This window comes from Rhinoderma darwinii, chromosome 10 (assembly GCF_050947455.1).
Source record: "Rhinoderma darwinii isolate aRhiDar2 chromosome 10, aRhiDar2.hap1, whole genome shotgun sequence".
NCBI lineage: Eukaryota > Metazoa > Chordata > Amphibia > Anura > Rhinodermatidae > Rhinoderma > Rhinoderma darwinii.
The window spans coordinates 209,319-230,637 of record NC_134696.1 but is presented as its reverse complement, the minus strand read 5'-3'; the positions used below and the strand labels follow the sequence as shown (position 1 = coordinate 230,637).

The 21,319-nt window shown below is 49.9% G+C and overlaps 1 protein-coding gene across 1 annotated transcript in view; it reads right to left on the bottom strand.

Annotated features, from left to right (window-relative positions):
- OPCML (opioid binding protein/cell adhesion molecule like) overlaps positions 1–20,871 on the bottom strand; it is a 110,177-nt gene extending 89,306 nt beyond the window's left edge. Inside the window, exon 1 of the mRNA XM_075839100.1 lies at positions 20,541–20,871. Coding sequence (XP_075695215.1) covers positions 20,541–20,698 — 158 coding nt within the window. The 5' untranslated portion in view covers positions 20,699–20,871. The remainder of the gene's footprint in view (positions 1–20,540) is intronic.
- Positions 20,872–21,319: the final 448 nt, after the last annotated feature.

The following is a 21,319-nucleotide window of genomic DNA, read 5'->3' as shown; positions in this document are numbered from 1 at the left end:
CAGCGATCTGGGCCCAAACCAACAGCTCCAGCTTCATAAACAGGATAAACTCGCCTTCTTCACACTCCATCCCATGCTCTGTCCTGATCCAACCGCGTCTACAGACTGGGATGCGAGTCTGGGAATACTACCTCAGTGCACCGGATACTCCTCCTGTTTCATACACTTCTCCAAGGACATTCACAGACGGATTCTACCCAAAGGAAAACTATGTACCTCAACTATAGCGGGTCCTATCCAATAAAACCTGACCCCACCCCCACCTGCCTGGAGGATCACGTGCCCAGCGCTTAACACCCCCCCCCCATGCACAACGTGTCAGTCAGAAGTCAGTGAGTCTCACGCTTATTTCTACATGAGAATGAAGTTCACTGAACCCCGTGCCACAAAGCTGCTTCAGCGTGGTGGGAAGGGAGAGCGTCAGAGCCAATAAGACGCTCAATGGTTGGCGGCGGGGGGAAGGAGCGCTGTCATTGTAAATCGCAGGTATCCTCCGGACTGCAGCTGTAGTTCAATAGTTAAAATGTTGAAGTTACAGTAACGTTTCCCTGCCGAAACAAAGAGCTTTTAAAACGCCATTTAAATTACTGTAAATTAGGAACCACCCTCCCCCCCCCGTCTAAAATATTATTCAAAAACGCTCTACCGGACATGACGTAGCGTGACACGAGCCTGTCCATGGCTGATACCAGAGAGGGAATATTGCGGATGACAAAAATAACGGACACCATGACAGAAACCCCACGGAAGCCTTTAATGGGTTCTATCAGGCACTATTGTCATGTGACGGATCCGGCGGAGCGGATAGAACAACGGAAAACCTTGACCGATGTAAACAAACCTAAATGCTACACATCCCATAATGCACCAGTACGCACGGTCTAGCGGATGTTAATCTTCAATCTACGACAGATCTACTTAAACATTTGTCCATAAACATGAGGGGGGAACGGGATGGAGTTCAGCATCTAAATTACCATAAACACAGTAAATTATACACCGCTAAAAACACTTCAGAGGACCGAAACTTACAAAAATATGCAACGCGGCTGCTGTTCTGCCGGTGTCAGGCGCACGAACGGAGGTAACAAGATAAGACGTACTCATGAATTATGTAGCAGCTCAGCAAAAAAAAAACACAGCGCAACATCCACATCACACATACCGGAGATATAGAACGGTAACCAACTACATAGAGAGTCCGCCGTATAAACCCCTCCCACCTGACACCCTCCTGTAACATCCCACCACATCACAGGGATAATACCCCCCTAACCTCCAGTAACATCCCGCCACATCACAGGGATAATACCCCCTAACCTCCAGTAACATCCCACCACATCACAGGGATAATACCCCCCTAACCACCTGTAACATCCCGCCACATCACAGGGATAATACCCCCCTAACCACCTGTAACATCCCACCACATCACAGGGATAATACCCCCCTAACCTCCAGTAACATCCCACCACATCACAGGGATAATACCCCCCTAACCACCTGTAATATCCCACCACATCACAGGGATAATACCCCCCTAACCTCCTGTAACATCCCGCCACATCACAGGGATAATACCCCCCTAACCACCTGTAACATCCCACCACATCACAGGGATAATACCCCCCTAACCACCTGTAACATCCCACCACATCACAGGGATAATACCCCCCTAACCACCTGTAACATCCCACCACATCACAGGGATAATACCCCCCTAACCACCTGTAACATCCCACCACATCACAGGGATAATACCCCCCTAACCACCTGTAACATCCCGCCACATCACAGGGATAATACCCCCCTAACCTCCTGTAACATCCCACCACATCACAGGGATAATACCCCCCTAACCTCCAGTAACATCCCACCACATCACAGGGATAACACCCCCCTAACCTCCAGTAACATCCCACCACATCACAGGGATAATACCCCCCTAACCTCCAGTAACATCCCACCACATCACAGGGATAATACCCCCCTAACCTCCAGTAACATCCCACCACATCACAGGGATAATACCCCCCTATCCTCCAGTAACATCCCGCCACATCACAGGGATAATACCCCCCTAACCTCCTGTAACATCCCGCCACATCACAGGGATAACACCCCCCTAACCTCCAGTAATATCCCACCACATCACAGGGATAATACCCCCCTAACCTCCTCTAACATCCCGCCACATCACAGGGATAATACCCCCCTAACCACCTGTAACATCCCACCACATCACAGGGATAATACCCCCCTAACCACCTGTAACATCCCGCCACATCACAGGGATAATACCCCCCTAACCACCTGTAACATCCCACCACATCACAGGGATAATACCCCCCTAACCACCTGTAACATCCCACCACATCACAGGGATAATACCCCCCTAACCTCCTGTAACATCCCGCCACATCACAGGGATAATACCCCCCTAACCACCTGTAACATCCCACCACATCACAGGGATAATACCCCCCTAACCACCTGTAACATCCCACCACATCACAGGGATAATACCCCCCTAACCTCCAGTAACATCCCGCCACATCACAGGGATAATACCCCCCTAACCTCCAGTAACATCCCACCACATCACAGGGATAATACCCCCCTAACCTCCTGTAACATCCCACCACATCACAGGGATAATACCCCCCTAACCTCCTGTAACATCCCACCACATCACAGGGATAATACCCCCCTAACCTCCTGTAACATCCCACCACATCACAGGGATAATACCCCCCTAACCTCCTGTAACATCCCACCACATCACAGGGATAATACCCCCCTAACCTCCTGTAACATCCCACCACATCACAGGGATAATACCCCCCTAACCTCCTGTAATATCCCACCACATCACAGGGATAATACCCCCCTAACCTCCTGTAACATCCCACCACATCACAGGGATAATACCCCCCTAACCTCCAGTAACATCCCACCACATCACAGGGATAATACCCCCCTAACCTCCTGTAACATCCCACCACATCACAGGGATAATACCCCCCTAACCACCTGTAACATCCCACCACATCACAGGGATAATACCCCCCTAACCACCTGTAACATCCCACCACATCACAGGGATAATACCCCCCTAACCACCTGTAACATCCCACCACATCACAGGGATAATACCCCCCTAACCACCTGTAACATCCCACCACATCACAGGGATAATACCCCCCTAACCACCTGTAACATCCCACCACATCACAGGGATAATACCCCCCTAACCACCTGTAACATCCCACCACATCACAGGGATAACACCCCCCTAACCACCAGTAACATCCCACCACATCACAGGGATAATACCCCCCTAACCACCAGTAACATCCCACCACATCACAGGGATAACACCCCCCTAACCACCAGTAACATCCCACCACATCACAGGGATAATACCCCCCTAACCACCTGTAACATCCCACCACATCACAGGGATAATACCCCCCTAACCACCTGTAACATCCCACCACATCACAGGGATAATACCCCCCTAACCACCTGTAACATCCCACCACATCACAGGGATAATACCCCCCTAACCTCCTCTAACATCCCGCCACATCACAGGGATAATACCCCCCTAACCTCCTGTAACATCCCACCACATCACAGGGATAATACCCCCCTAACCACCTGTAACATCCCACCACATCACAGGGATAACACCCCCCTAACCACCAGTAACATCCCACCACATCACAGGGATAATACCCCCCTAACCTCCTCTAACATCCCACCACATCACAGGGATAATACCCCCCTAACCACCTGTAACATCCCACCACATCACAGGGATAATACCCCCCTAACCTCCTGTAACATCCCGCCACCGCCGCCACATAATATTCTCCTGCGATACCGGGTTTATTACTTTATATCCTTCACTTTGACACCAAAAGGCTGCAGGACTTTCTACCGTCCGATTACTGGGACCGCAACAAACCCGGAGTTTACAGACTCGCCACTTCTGGTCCTATTTACCGCCTTTCCGGCACCGGCACATTCATGCCCGGACCTAACCCCTCGTTGCGCCGGATTATACTTGATATTTACGTACGATCCGGACGTTGTGTGCGCTCCCGCCCTCACATGTACAGCGGCAGGTTCCCAGCTGAGGATTCGCAGTGGAGAGCGCGGAGCGCCCCTCACCAGACACTTCACGCAAACAATGTTTGTTTATTACTAATGAGATTTACATAATTAATTTGTCAACATTACGATAGATAAATATTCGCTGTGGATTGCGGATGTCCCGCTGTTACCCGAGTGCGGAGTGGAGAGCGCCCCCCGTGCAGCAGACTTCATGTCATTCTATCAATAATATCTTTCTACAGTCACGATCAGCCCCGCCGTACGACAACGCCAAAGGCCACGAAACCTCCTGCGATTCACTGCCAGGACACAGCCGCTTTACTCACAGAAAAACACGTTCAGCATCAAAGTAAAAACCCAAAATCTCTCCACGAGACTGAAAACCGAGCAGAAGATCCGTCTGATGTGAAGCCGCCGCAGACTTTACACCGGAACAAGAACAATTGTCAGACTCTTCTCTCCAGCACGCGGCTGTAACGTGGACGCTCCTTCTCCGATCACAACCCATGGAGAGGTCAAGGCGGGAGGACAGAGCAGGGAACACAGCGACTCGACTTACAATGCGCAATAAAATCCTGACCGTTCCACATGATCGCGAGAAGAGCAGCTCTGGAGCAATAATGCTGCTCGAACAAGTGAAAAACTGCAGACCGGAAGAGCATTGAGGAGAACGTGAACGGCTTATTATTCAGGAGAACAATGTGTATATATATATATATGTCTGTACTGGCCGCGCCAACATTTGGGATATGACCCCCCCCCCCCGTCTCATTCAGCACACCGTTCCAGTGACCCCATATTTGATCCACATAATGGAACCTCCTAGAGAACAATGCGGTGGGGGCTACAAGTTCCTTCATAAGATGGAAAACCAAGCGGAGAGTTCACTGGGGTCACAGGAACCAACGACCTCAAACTCACAACAAGGTTCCCGCCGGCAGGACCCGCGCCTTTAAGTAAATACGCATAAATTAGCATTAATAACGAATCAAAAGAACCGAGGAGCGGAGTCTAATTAACCCCTTAATGACCAAGGATTATTTTTCGTTTTCTCATGGTCGCATTCCAAGAGTCGTAACTTTTTTTTTTCCCGTCGCCGTCGCCGTGTAAGGGCTTGTTCTTTGCGGGTCGAGTCGTATTTTTCAATTGCACCGGGTTTGGATCCGTACAATATATTGATTAACTATTTTAGGAAAGAATTGAAAGTGAACGGCTGTTCCAGAATTGGTTTTCACGTTATAAATGTGCGCCGTTCACGGTGCGGCGTAAAGAACACGTTCCCTTTATTCTCCGGGTCGGCACGATTATGGGGATACCAAATCTGTAGGTTTTAGGTTTTCCTACGTTTGCAAAATAAAAACCCTTTAAAAAAAACACGTTTTTGCATCGCCGCTTTCCAAGAGCCGTAACTTGATTCTTTTTCCGTCGCCGTCGGAGGGCTTGTGTTTTGCGGGACGAGGTGTCGTTGCCATTAGTACTACTTTGGGGTACATAGGATTTATTGTTGAACTTTTATTTCATTGTCTATGGTGGAAGTGGAAAGGAACTTTGCCGTTGCTTTTTGCGTTTGTTTGGACGCCGTTCACCCGGCGGTTTAATTAATGCGTTATTTTTATTTTTTTACACTTTTATTAAATAAAACCACTTTTTGGGGGAAAAAAAAAAAAGTGGTTTCATTTTATTTTTACTTTAAAGTGCAGCTAAACATTTGACAGACCTGCGACGTGTCAGAGATATAATGGTTACATGTCAGACGTTTGGATTGGGGGGGTCCGAGGATGGAGACCCCCACCAATCGCTAGAACGCAGCGGCAGAAGTCCTCGTGTGAGCGCTCAGCCGCTTCGTTTGTGTTTTGGATTATTCCGGAAAGCCGATGTATCAGAGTGCGGGCGAATAGACTTTCTACGGAGTCCGTTCTCCGCTACAGCGATATCCGGATAAGCCGAACACACGCCAGAGGTCTGACAAATGTTTAGCTGCACTTTCATCTTTTTTTTTTTTTCCATAAACTTTATTGAACGGCTTTATATTTTGTTTTTTAGGGCCACCAGGGACTTCGCCATGCGATCTGCTCATCACTTATATAACTTTGGTACTTAGGATATCAAAGCATTATTGCCCGTCAGTGTAAAACTGACAGGCAGTCTATGAGGATGCGCCTCCGGCATGGCCTCATAGGCAGTTGCTGTAGACAGACCTGGGGGTCTTTGTTAGGCCCCGGCTGCCATGGAAACCAGACAGCACCCCACAATTTCTTTGCGGGGTCGCTGATGGGGTGACAATGAGATCTCCCTCCCTCTGTCAAACACATTAGATGCCGCTGTCGCTATTGACAGTGGCATCTAATGGGTTAAACTGCCGAAATCGGAGAGCGCTTAGATTGCGGCAGGAGCCAGGCTGTGTATAACGGACGCGCTCCTGCTGCTGATCGCGTGGACACACTGGCAGCGCGCACCCCATCAGAGGACGGATAGATCTGTCGCTATGCGGGAACTAACACCTGCTGGTGACGGATATATCAGACTCTTGACGTTAAGGGGTTAAAAACATCTGACTGCTAATTAAAAGCAAAGTGGGGTGTGTGCAGCGCGGGCTTCTGGGTAAATACTCTGAAACGCTGACGGGAAGAGATTCGGGTTCTGGAAGTGAAGTGTAAATCTCCTTTATTTCTAATTTCACAGCAAATATTCAAATGTCATTAAAGTTGTTCTCCCGTCACTCCACACCCCTGCAGAAGATGAGCCCGCCCCCGAGGAGCAGAACACCGGACACACCCCCGGCAGGGTAGGAGTTACAGACGACAGAGGTGGATGAGAGAAAACAATCGTGCGGAGAAGTCGCCCTTCCTTTCTCTTTTATCTGAAATTCACATTCACGCTCATAATACGGCGTGATTGCATACGAGGGTAATTCAGCAAATGACACCAATTATACAGCGTGCGCCAAAAAATCATCATCCAGCACCGGGAAATGAATATCACAGCAGAGAGCACCCCTTCCCTGCTGGAGAGCTGTACTGTCCACAGCTGCCGGCACGCAACGTACGTCACAGTGTATCAGAGCAGAGCGCCCTAATGACGCCATGCGTGACAATCCACTCGCTGCCGGATGTGGGCCGCCTGCGTGCACCGGCTCTGTGTGTACTGCTATAAGGGGGGGGGGGGGGATTCTGGAACGATCTCAATCTAAACATCTCCACACGTAGTAACCCACAAACTCCCGAGCGTCAGCTCTTCAGCAGAAATGACCCCGGCCCGGGTGACAATTATTTGGTTTCTTTCGCCAACTGCACGATTTCAACAAGTACGTAGAGTTATGGGGAACGTGTGGCGTCATCGTCCGTCCCTACAAACACCAACATCCCGCTGGTTCAACCATCATCATCATCATCAGGCAGCACAAAGAAAAAATAATGAACTCCAAAACGTGGGACCGTGCAGCCACACAAGGGTCCACACAGGATGGAGCTGGAGAAGAGCCAAGAACAGGTGAAAACACTGCAGATACACGGCGGACACACGAGCATCGTCATGATGGAGAAGAGAAGGTCCGTCCACGACTGCTGGGAAAATCAAGAGGGAAAAAAACAAACAGATTTTTTTTAAACTACTCATGTTCAGGTTTTGCAGTTTCTGGGGAAAAAAACAAAAGCAGCGTTTTTCCTTTAATACTTGGCATGAGGGAGACCGTGTTTCATGTGAGTAAAGCTTTGGCCATATCTCGCTAGGAGTGATGACGTCACACAGAGAGCAGGTAAAAATCTTCAGGTGCGACATCATCATCAGGGAGGACGGTGGAGACCGGGCGGGGGAGGTGGAGAAGCAGCAACGACGAGACCTTTATAGAGAACGTGAAGGTTCCAGATATTCCCCACGTCCTGGGAGATGAGGCGTCTACAATCAGTGCTGGAATAACGGGTCATAATGTGGGACTACCCCGTGCCCGGAGCGACAGTCACCCGACTGGTACGCCTTCCCTCTCCTATACAATTCACGTCTTATGGTCCCATCTACAGGAGACAATCCAAGCCCTACAGGTTACCCGAAAACAGTCATGAGGCACCAAGCAGTAGAAAGAGACCATGGTGGCGGCAGGAGAAGGAGTCAGGGCTGTTGGTTTTGGTGGAGGGACATAAACTTGCCAGATTTCTGGGTACATCGGCCACAGGACATGCTCCACGGTTCTCACATGTTCTTCTATATTCTCCAGGGTGGGAAGATTCATCTCCAGGTCATTGCTCACAAGATCTTCTCAGGACAGAGGGCATTAGGGGCTACTGTAACATCTATAGCAATAGGAAGACTGTAAAAAGCTCCCGAATTCAAGTTTTTGTTAAATGTAAGTTGAAAAGTTGCTGCTGAGGTGACAGACAACGTAATAAACCCTCTGGAATCCTAAACGAGACGATCTGCCAACAAGTTATCAGCGCCGCACAACACAAGACACCAGTCTGTCGCCTCCACCGCACAAATAGATTTGTTACCTTCTATATTTGGGCTCCTGAAATTTAAAGCAGAACATAGGGATCCAGGACCAGCGTCTTCCCAGGAGGGATGAGCAGCACAAAGACGAGGATGGAGAGAAGAGAGGCCCCCATGATGACCGTGAACGGTATCGGGTGGGGAGAACAGTCGCCCCCCAGCAGGACACATCACGGCACTGACAAGTCTGACACTCTTCACCCAGGACCAGGCCTCAGTGATGGCGTGACACAGGAGAACGGCCGTGACTCGGGAGTTGTCCTCGCACCACCGGCCACTGCTCTGGGGAAGGTTCCCCTATAAACAGCAGAGCAGATCCAGCGGATACCCCTCCCCAGAACCATTTGTGGAGCCAAAGATTCAGCTTCTTGCTCTTTTTCAGCCATCATGGACACAGTCCGGAATCTTTCACCAAATAGATCAGTTGGTTTATCAGACAAAACAAGGAGCAATGAAATAAAATGAATCATCTCCCTGCAAAGTCCATCGATAATTTACTGGGGGTCGGCATCACCCCAACACAATGGAAAACTCAACTTTATTTTTTCTGGTGGAAGGAAATATTCTATGGCAGAACTATCCCCAGCTTCCAAGCCCAGGGACCCGTCTCGCTGGTACTTTCTCTGGATCCACAAAAACATGAACCAGATGAGGAGGGACGACTCGCCATCACACTGACCATTATGGAAACTGAACAATGGCCGTCAATGGCGATGGGAAGACTCATCCTCTCGCCAATATCTGGGTGAACTCTGCATCGCTGCTTCATACGATCAGGAAAACAACGTCAGGAACCTATTGCGGCTAATCCGGTTAATCCCTGTACGTCAGGAGCCTGAATTCTACAGATAAAGACATAAGATTACCTGTGGCAAAAAGCAGAGTACATGAAAGCCTCATCAGGACCAGCATTTACCTCAGGGCACTAATCCTCCGGCCAATTATTGGGCAAACGCTCCTTCATCGGCTGATTGTATCGTATTAAATTCCCCAAATATTCTGGTTGTCTGCGGCTCATCTTGGTGTGTAAACAGGGAGACGCGCTGCCGACATAATAATGTATGAGGACAAGCGATCGGGGTAACGAGCACCCCCCCCCCATACATAGCTGCTTGTGAAAGAAGCAAACGAGCGCCAATCAGTGAGCCGTCTCGTTGATCCATATATAAGTGCCCTTACTCATCCCCCCTTATCTGCCCTGCACCCCACATCTCAGTCCCAAAAAGCACAGGGGATTGTGGGTTCAGTAAAGGACAGGTGCACCCTGCAGGGCAACAAATAATCCTAGGCTCCGTATTAACCTGCCGTCTGGGAGAGAGGATTGCCTGTCCTACATGTCCTTGCGGTTTATGGAGGGCATCTCCTGCTGCTTCTATTAAGAGCGGGGCGGGACAGACACGTAGGCATTTATCGGATGGTCACCCATCTGCCTTGGTGCCTTATTGCCTTCATGCTAAAACCCAAACTATTTGAATTTTTTCAAAAAACAAAACTGATCTGCAGAGGTTTCCAGCCCATATTCCAGTCTGTGTGTGAATAAGTCCCTGATAACTGGGGGTTCACGGCAGAAGCATTTTAGGTGCAGTTTGAGGTCCCTGCCATCTCCCCACCATGGACCTGGAAGGAAGGTTGGGAATAGGAAGAGAAAACCCTCAATATTGTTCAGCGGCTGGAAGGGCAGGCGGTTCTTACTGGGATCTAATCTGGATATCTCTCAAAGTCCAACGATACAAAACAACTGGTGGAAGACCGTCCGGAAACAAGCGAAGGAGGAAGACTTATGAGGACAGTGAGGCCGCCAGTAAATACTTCTCCTGGGCAGCGCCGCCGGTGTAATGTGTCCGGCCTGACTATTCTGTATTAATAGTGAATTATCAGCGTCTTATCTGCCGTGGTCGAGCTCTGCGGACTGTGCCGGCGTATTGGGAGTAAAACAGAGAGGGGGCGAGGGGGGGGTCTATAGGAAGACGATGACAGACGTTAATCTCCTGCTCTAGAGATATAAATCGACTTTTCTTGCTGCACAATGAATGTTATTAGATGCTGGTAATATTCCCCCGACTAGTAGCGTACGCCAGCACCGAGCAGCCCCCGCTATCTGCAGTCAGCCTGAATCATCTTTATCCCTGACGAAGGAGAAGAACGAATGGTGGAGGATGCGGGCAGCGAGGGGTTACAGAAGACAATTCCGAGGTTGAGGGGAGATTGATTGAGACAGGTCTGAAGATGAGAAAACACAACCACATCAGGGAGAAGAGAGACACCATACGAGCAGCCGACAGCTCGGGACTAGGAAGAGGGACTCAGGGACACGGGAAGCTCCAGAGACGGCACGTTACAGGCAAGGCCTCGCTCGGTGCCATCGTCCACGTTCAGCAGAGGCGAGAAGAACCTGCTGGACACCTGGAGCAGCCACTCTCCCCCGTACAGGGTCAGAAGCAGCTACTGCGGTATCACAACGTCCATCAGCAGCGCCATGTAACGTTACACCACGACAACCACTGCAGACCCCACAATATAGTAGAACTCCCATACACATCAGTAGGAAACTGCTCCGCCAGCATTACGATCACATTATACTAACATGTGCCAAACCAAAATCTCATCCACACTAGAATAAAGCGGGACATTGCGGAGTAACCAGCCACGGACAAGCGCCACGTGGACGGCAGTGGACTGTGCGGCCCAACACTGGTTCAGCTCCCACGGCGGCTGCGCGGTCATTATTGTCAGACAGTTTCCACCTACGTGAAGTCGTAACGAGCGGTAACAGAATTACCATCACTTGTTATCAGCGCGAATCCGTGTGATTACCACTTACTCCAAATTATCAGAAGAGCCAGTGTCTTCGTCACAATACATTTCAGGTTTTGTCCGATACAAAAATCTCTCCTAACGAGTAACGACTCAGAGATCGCGACAGATACAAAGCGGAAAACCCTCGTCTCTGCTGAGCTGGCGGCAGAACGGGGGAGACGTGGAAACTCGGGTGGGCAGAAAGTCCCGGCAAAGAAGAAGCGCCGTCCTCTACGTCACTCCACTGCAAGTAAGAGGCAAGAATGGGAAAACCCCCCACCCCGGTGACTGCAGGTGGAACCAACGCGGATAACGCCCTCCAAAGAGCAGATACAAGGCGCGTCCAGAACCCGCACTGTAGGATCAGCAGACACGGCGGTAACCACTATATACTGCGCACCAGACACCGCCGGCGCCTCCGACAGGGTGAAGCTCCAAACAGGTCAATCGGGCACAAAGGGAAGTAAATCTACAAACTGCAGACAAATACCATAATATCTGCAGAGTAGTGACGTCATCACAAGATTCCTGACGGGAAGACGCCCAGATTTAAGGATCCCCCATACCCACTATATATGAGGCATGATGCAGCGCTCCCCCTCAGTGACTTCTTATGGCAGAATATACAAGGATCACTCCCATCAAATAAATAAAGTTGATTGAGTGAACTCCCTTAGAGCCAGTTCACTCAGAGTTATTAGACACATTTTTTTTGACGCGGAAAAAACGTCCGAAAATGCCTTCCATTGATTTCAATAGGAGGCAGAGACGTTTTTTACCGTGAGCGGAAAAATTGGCTGGCGGGAAAAAGGGACATATCCTATTTTCGGGCGTTTACGCTTCTGACGAGAGCCATTGACAGCGATAGGAGGCAGAAGAATTGTATTTCGCTGCGGTTTTTTTCCCCGTGGCGCTCAATAGCGAAAAACTCCATGTGAACCCCGCTGAAAGCCTGTAAAAAAACCAAACCAAGTTAAGAAAAAAATACATTGTGAATCTGCACGGCTCACAGCCGCACGGCCACGGGGCGATCAGCAGCCTCAGAGTATTCAGGAGTTCATTATTCAGCAGGTCTGTCAGGGAGAAGAGTCGTCCGTCACCCCGGACAGAATTATCACGCCCATCACAGTCTCCGCAATAAAAGGTCAAACTGGGATGATGTCATTTACAGTCTCATGTCCAGGCAGACATTGCGAGACGCGGAGAGGTGCGGCCTTTGTAGTTCCAGGACGCAGAATGCGGGTCTTTCAGGTTAAAGATGCAGCAAAAGGAGCCCCCAATAACAATCTCATCTTTTTAGCAGCCATTAAAAGTATTACTGGCGGTAAATGTGTTCGGTTACTAAAACAATGCAGATGTGACGCCATCTCTACCCTGCCAGACAGCCTCCCCTCAGAGCGGACCGCGCACCCACAGCAACATGTCCCGCAGCTTCCAGGGCGCATCACCAGAGACGACCACCCAAAAACCTTTATCCCAGAAACCGGAAGCAGTCATGCGAGTCCTGATCTATGAGCCAAGGACCGGAGGAGCGGCCTCCGACCCCAACCCTAGAAACCTCACATAAAGCGACAGTTGCTGCAATCATGGACTACAACGCAACACAAAGATATAGATGTATAGATAGATATATATATATAAGGGCCACAACCCAACACGCAAGTCCAGACCGCAGCGGCCGCAGGGAACCAGCAGCTTCTGAAGGTTTATGCAGTGGCGGACACAGACAGATGAGGGCCCCTGTGCAAGAACAGTATATGGGCCCCTGGCTCTTCAAAATCTCATCATAAGGGGTCGATCCAGCAATTCATCAGTAATGGTCGGCCAGAAAACGAATCATCTCCGGCATTTACATGAAAATGAACAGACAGAAGACGGCTGCTATAAGGTGACAGTGGGGACCCCTTACCTACCGAGCCCCTGGGAAGCTGCACAGGTTGCACCAATGGCATGTCCGCTCCTGGATAGTAACAGTGATTGCTTGGCTACATGTCTGGCGGGTCTCGGGGCGGAGACGGAAGGTGGACCCAGAAATGAGGAGCTGCAGTTGGGTTATCAGAATATGAGACGGGATCTCCTCTCCCTCCGCACATCTAGAAATATAAACCTATATAAAGATACAAGAAAGCCGCAGCGGTCACTTCAATATGATGCGAAAAACGTGGGGGGGGGGGGCGGAGAGCAGGACCACGCGTCCCCTCAGTTACTTACAAACATTATAAAGTCGAGTATTTCCAGTTGGGGTGCGGAGCTCAACTTCTACGCACTGATGGATTATGTTCTCATTGGGGGGGGGGGGGGGGTATTCAATGTAAATAAAGATCGCACCCCGGAAATGCTGAACTTTATGTAGAGAATGGGAAAAGAACATCAGAGCTCCGCAGCCGACCGCAGGCCGTGCATGGTGGACTCCGGTCATCTTCATGAAGTGGGGGAGGGGAGGTTGTCCCAAGGTGGGTGCAGCATTCCAAGGTCTGTTTGGTGTTGCAGGTGGGTGAGGGGTAAATGGGCCTTAATCTACCGGATGTCTAGTCTGGATTGGAGCAGCTCTGCTTGCATTTTCTTCCACCCCCTTCACCAGGAACCGATGTCTACACTCCGCTCCCGGTGGAAATAGCGTTATTTATGTGCCGCCGCCATGATCTCACAATTCTCCAGCCATCTCCAACCTTGGCTGATGTAAAGAACGGTCAGCAGCGAGGTCACCCGGCGGGACGCACACGGAGGAGCCTCAGCCCTGCATTACATAGATTTATACATACGGGACGCCTGGTGAACAGGACGGTCAGCTAAACGGATCGCCGCTGCCGAATATGCAGCTTCATTGTTCAGAGCCGTCGTTTACAATTATTCCTCTGGCCTCAAAAATGAGAAAACTCTACAGATGCCGGACACGAGCGACACGTGCAAGCCAGGAGAGGACGATACGGAGGGGTGATAACAGAGAACAACAGAAGAGGCCTGTGCGCTTCTGAGCAGATCTAATCAGACAGCGGGGGACGCCCGGGAATGTTAATCACTGCTGCCGATGCTCTAGTTAGCCGGCGTCTGGCGGTGGAGTTTAGACCACACCGGGGACTGAACATCTATACGGGGGACACAGGACGGGGCGGCGGGTTCCCCAGAACGCCTGATCTCTCCTGACTCCTAATTAAATTCTAAATTGTGAGGCTGAAAGGAGAACGTCAGGAGGTAATTACACAGCAAACATTGAAAGAAACCGACGCGAGAGGAAATCACGAGGACGGAGGAAACGTGTGAACCAGCGAACAATGTAACCGCCGCAGCGGACGCACATCGTACGTAACCCACGAGGCCGACCACTTTATTCCCACACAGCCGGCCGCTGGGTCACCACGGTTATTGGCTGGGGCTCACCGAGTCCTTGTACCGCCACATCACGGGTTATCCTCGCCTAGAAGTAACGCTTCCTTATACCTCCGTAATCCGCCATTGGATGGAGCAGCCAACATTATCTCTCTGCAGGATTCACACAAAATGGAGGCACAAGACGACGCAATACGATGATGTGCACGAGGCCTTAAAACCATTACTAATGTCGGAGCGAGGCAAGTCATCGTTTACCACTGGTTGAAAAAATGGCTCTACTTCACAGCCTAGGAGCAGGTGAGGGCTGCCACTTGGCCACCCAGACGACGGGGCTGCCACGTGGCCACCCAGACGACGGGGCTGCCACGTGGCCACCCAGACGACGGGGCTGCCACGTGGCCACCCAGACGACGGGGCTGCCACGTGGCCACCCAGACGACGGGGCTGCCACGTGGCCACCCAGACAGCATAGGCCCTGTTCACATAGGAGTCGGAGGCTCGGTTAGGGACTTCTGTTGTTTTTGCCACGGTAGCAGAGCACGCTGCTCTATTATATCCAAACAAACAGAACCCATGGCGGAGATCCAATGGAACCCATTAAAGTCAATGGATTCCGTTGGGCGTTGTCCGTTTACGTTGCGATGGATCCTGAGCTTCCGCTTATTCTGGCTGCTGCTTCTATGATGGAGCAGAACAACGAGACCCGGGACGTAGATGCGAACACAGCCGTAGTGTTACCCGCACGCTCCCTCTCCCGGAACTTTCCGCGACGATCACTAGACCGGCTCTTTAATGGGACGGATCCATTTCATTTGTGTTCGGCTAAAGACCCCGCGCCGCACTTTCCTTTTTTCAGCAATTTTTCATTGTTCTTGTGACCCATTTCTTTTTCTATTGCTGCCAAAACACCGGCATTAATCTCTCCCCCTCACCGCCGGGAGGGAAACACAGTAATTGGATTTATCTGCTTTTGGAAAGTGTTAGATTTAAGAGAAAAGAAAAAAAAAACCTTTGTTTTAGCGAAGCGACGAAGCTTTGACAGGTGATTGGTCAGGCAGCCCAATGTCTCCGCAACCAGCTAACGCCTAATCCATCCAATCATGTGACGGCAGCGACACAACGTCCCCTCCCCCACAACCTGGCACCCGACATGACCAACATCAAGTTTCATAAGGGGAGTCCAGAAAAAGTGGATTAGTCAGAGATGACGGAACAGTCACATGACCCTGGAACGCAAGGACAAAAAACATCGGAAGCACAAGAGGTCAATAAAAGACTCCGGTCACTGCACGTCACCCGTCCTATTAGATCACAGACTGACAGGTCACATGGTCTATGACGGCAGAGGTAGCGTCAGTACACGGCGGCAGCGCTGGGAATCTCAGGAGATCTGGAAGTTGCAGCATTGGAGTATTATGGGGTCACTGTGAAACTGAACCCCAAACACCCCGTCAATGTCAGAATGGAAAAAAGTCACGTGATAGAAAACAACAAGCTGCACGAGGGACGGGACAAGGTTTACAGAACAATCAGCAGCGGAGCAGGAAGGGTCTAGCTGCAATATGGAGCGATGCTCTGCAGGCTCTTCAGCATGTCATCCACATATAGGAGGAAGGGCTCGCCATAAACCGGCCACGTTCTTCCCAAGCGCTGCCGCTGGAAATTACCAGGCGAGGTCCTGACAAGAAAAACATCCGCTGCAGTAAAGGGGCAATGTCACAATCAGATCCGGAAGCCATAAATAGGATGGAAGTCTACAATGATCTACAGGCCACAGCCCTCTCCTCCTGCAAACTCATATTATCTGTATATAAATCACATACAAGATTCCAGTGCTCTGCACCCGGCTATCCTCTGGATCCCCGAAACATAATAGTATAATATTATACACAGCCATGACTATCCTGCAGGAGGTGCAACATACCAGTGCTCTACACCCGGCTATCCTCTAGATCCCTGTACATAATAGTATAATATTATACACAGCCATGACTATCCTGCAGGAGGTACAACATACCAGTGCTCTACACCCGGCTAGCCTCTGGATCCCTGTACAGAATAGTATAATATTATACACAGCCATGACTATCCTGCAGGAGGTACAAGATTCCAGTCCTCTACACCCGGCTATCCTCTGGATCCCCGAAACATAATAGTATAATATTATACACAGCCATGACTATCCTGCAGGAGGTGCAACATACCAGTGCTCTACACCCGGCTATCCTCTAGATCCCTGTACATAATAGTATAATATTATACACAGCCATGACTATCCTGCAGGAGGTACAACATACCAGTGCTCTACACCCGGCTAGCCTCTGGATCCCTGTACAGAATAGTATAATATTATACACAGCCATGACTATCCTGCAGGAGGTACAAGATTCCAGTCCTCTACACCCGGCTATCCTCTGGATCCCCGAAACATAATAGTATAATATTATACACAGCCATGACTATCCTGCAGGAGGTGCAACATACCAGTGCTCTACACCCGGCTAGCCTCTGGATCCCTGTACAGAATAGTATAATATTATACACAGCCATGACTATCCTGCAGGAGGTACAACATACCAGTCCTCTACACCCGGCTATCCTCTGGATCCCCGAAACATAATAGTATAATATTATACACAGCCATGACTATCCTGCAGGAGGTGCAACATACCAGTCCTCTACACCTGGCTATCCTCTAGGTCCCTGTACATAATAGTATAATATTATACACAGCCATGACTATCCTGCAGGAGGTACAAGATTCCAGTGCTCTACACCCGGCTATCCTCTAGATCCCTGTACATAATAGTATAATATTATACACAGCCATGACTATCCTGCAGGAGGTACAACATTCCAGTGCTCTACACCCGGCTATCCTCCGGATCCCTGTACATAATAGTATAATATTGTATACAGCCATGACCATCCTGCAGGAGGTGCAACATACCAGTCCTCTACACCTGGCTATCCTCTGGATCCCCGTACATAATAGTATAATATTATACACAGCCATGCCTATCCTGCAGGAGGTACAACATACCAGTCCTCTACACCCGGCTATCCTCTAGGTCCCTGTACATAATAGTATAATATTATACACAGCCATGACTATCCTGCAGGAGGTGCAACATACCAGTCCTCTACACCCGGCTATCCTCTGGATCCCCGTACAGAATAGTATAATATTATACACAGCCATGACTATCCTGCAGGAGGTACAACATACCAGTCCACTACACGCGGCTATCCTCTAGATCCCAGTACATAATAGTATAATATTATACACAGCCATGACTATCCTGCAGGAGGTGCAACATACCAGTCCACTACACCCGGCTATCCTCTGGATCCCCGTACAGAATAGTATAATATTATACACAGCCATGACTATCCTGCAGACGGTACAACATACCAGTCCACTACACGCGGCTATCCTCTGGATCCCCGTACAGAATAGTATAATATTATACACAGCCCAGCCTATCCTGCAGGAGGTACAACATACCAGTCCACTACACCCGGCTATCCTCTGGATCCCTGTACAGAATAGTATAATATTATACACAGCCATGACTATCCTGCAGGAGGTGCAACATACCAGTCCTCTACACCTGGCTATCCTCTAGGTCCCTGTACATAATAGTATAATATTATACACAGCCATGACTATCCTGCAGGAGGTACAAGATTCCAGTCCTCTACACCCGGCTATCCTCTAGGTCCCCGTACATAATAGTATAATATTATACACAGCCATGACTATCCTGCAGGAGGTGCAACATACCAGTGCTCTACACCCGGCTAGCCTCTGGATCCCTGTACAGAATAGTATAATATTATACACAGCCATGACTATCCTGCAGGAGGTACAACATACCAGTCCTCTACACCCGGCTATCCTCTGGATCCCCGTACAGAATAGTATAATATTATACACAGCCATGACTATCCTGCAGGAGGTACAACATACCAGTCCTCTACACCCGGCTATCCTCTAGGTCCCTGTACATAATAGTATAATATTATACACAGCCATGACTATCCTGCAGGAGGTGCAACATACCAGTCCTCTACACCCGGCTATCCTCTAGATCCCAGTACATAATAGTATAATATTATACACAGCCATGACTATCCTGCAGGAGGTGCAACATACCAGTCCTCTACACCCGGCTATCCTCTAGATCCCAGTACATAATAGTATAATATTATACACAGCCATGACTATCCTGCAGGAGGTGCAACATACCAGTGCTCTACACCCGGCTATCCTCCGGATCCCTGTACAAAATAGCTTATAATTATACGAACACATCCATGACTATCCTGCAGGAGCGGCCAGGATGTTACTGCTCCTCCAAGTGTTCACATACTTATTCTGGGAATACACAGTCAGCACAGCAGTCAAGAAAGGTTAACACTGCCCCCTGCTGGTCAAACCTAGGACGACCTGTTCAGGAAGCTACAACCCGGTTAGGAGCCGTTCACATTCGGGAATAATAAAGTAACGGATAGCCAATCCTGCTTTTTTCTACGAGTCTCATCAGCACCGCCAGGAACCGTCAACGTGGATAACGACAGAGAAAAACGGATGAGAAATAGACAGATTGACTGCAGAGAAAAAAAAACAGGACCGCTCCTTCGACCCTGTTTACACTTGTGTTGGAGCCTTCATTGCAGTTTCTGTAGTTTTTGCAAGACAAAATAGCGCAGCCCGCGACACCCGATGACACCCAGTAAAGTCAAAGGGTTCCATCAGGTGAAATCGGTTTCGGTCATGCGCTGGCTCCGGGCTTTCAGTGTTCTGCTGACAAAGCAAAACAGAAGCCGTGATGCAGGTGTGAACAGAGCCTTCAAGGGGTTCTACGTGACATATTTATCGCCACCGCCAAGACCTTCCAGAGATCAGATCACACCTGAAGGGGGAGGGGATCATGGTAGAGCAGAAGACCTCAGTGCCCCCCCCCCCCCCCATTATTAAGGAATAATAGGAACACAGCAGGAGATGCTGGGACTTGTAGTTCCACAACAGCAAAAATAGGCGCAGACTGGACAAACTGATTGCACCAAGTCCTGAGAGACGAAAAAGGGGCAGGAGAGACACTCCGCACCCACCTGGCCGATGCCCTCACCATACAAGGTGCCGGCAGGTGGACCAGGGGGGGGGGGTGCTGCACTAAACACCTGTCCAGATAACTTATCCCTATACACCTGTCCAGTAACATGTCAGGTATCTGCCCCTGCACCTGTCCTATACCCGTACACATACCCCAGCTCCATGCATCTGCCCCTACACACCTGTCCACTTACCCCAGTACCATGTATCTGCCCCGGCAACCTTGCCCTATACCGGTCCATATACCCGAACATGTTTCTGCCCCTACACACCCGTCCATACCCCAGCACCATGTACATAATATACAATACACAACATGTAACGAGTCCCGGATCATTGACTGATACAATGTAACAAACGGAGACATTGGGACCCTCACTTGAAGGCGGAGCTATAGAGGTGCAACCGAGGCTCTTACCTGAGGATGGCGCTTTCGCCTCAATATAAAATCCACATATAACATCCGGGGGTCTATAGATCAGACATTATACACACATGGCGCCCCCTATAGAGGCTCTTACCTGAGGATGGCGCTGCCTCCTCTACATATAATACACATATATCATACATTATACACTGCACCTATATAATCACAGACCCAGCCTCCTCTCTATATATAATCCACATATAACATCCGGGGTCTATAGATCAGACATTATACACACATGGCGCCCCCTATAGAGGCTCTTACCTGAGGATGGCGCTGTCCCCCTGCCGCACCGTCACGTTGTCCATGGCTTTGGGGAAGCCGGCGTCCCCGCTCCGCACCGGCACTCCTGCGGGCACAAGAAAGAGCAGCCTGAGACACAGGGCGAGCAGCCACCTCCAGGGGGCGACGACCCCCATCATCCTGCCCCCTCCCCCGCCCGCCCGCCGGCCGACAACCAGACACAGCGGAGCTGACAACAGCAGCACCAGGGGCTCCCGGGGCTGTCACTGCTACATGTCTCCGGAGCGCGCTGACTGACTGCCGGGGACTGTGTGTGACTGAGGGGCTCTGCCTGCTCTGCGCTCCCGCCGCCGCCTCCTCCTCCTCACTCCCCGCCCGCTGCCACTGACTGACCGACCCTCCTCCCGCGCGTCACACCGTATAATTACGTCATAAGTTGCCGTCACTCGCAGCCAGACCAACTGTTTACATCACCTATAGATTATATATACAACCCCAGTCACCACCTCCCCATATACTACAGGACATAACACAGGAGCTTCTCTATATACTGTATACATCACATATAGATAATATATATACCCCCAGTCACCACCTCCCCATATACTACAGGACATAACACAGGAGCTTCTCTATATACTGTATACATCACATATAGATAATATATATACCCCCAGTCACCACCTCCCCATATACTACAGGACATAACACAGGAGCTTCTCCATATACTGTATACATCACATATAGATTATATATACACCCCCCAGTCACCACCTCCCCATATACTACAGGACATAACA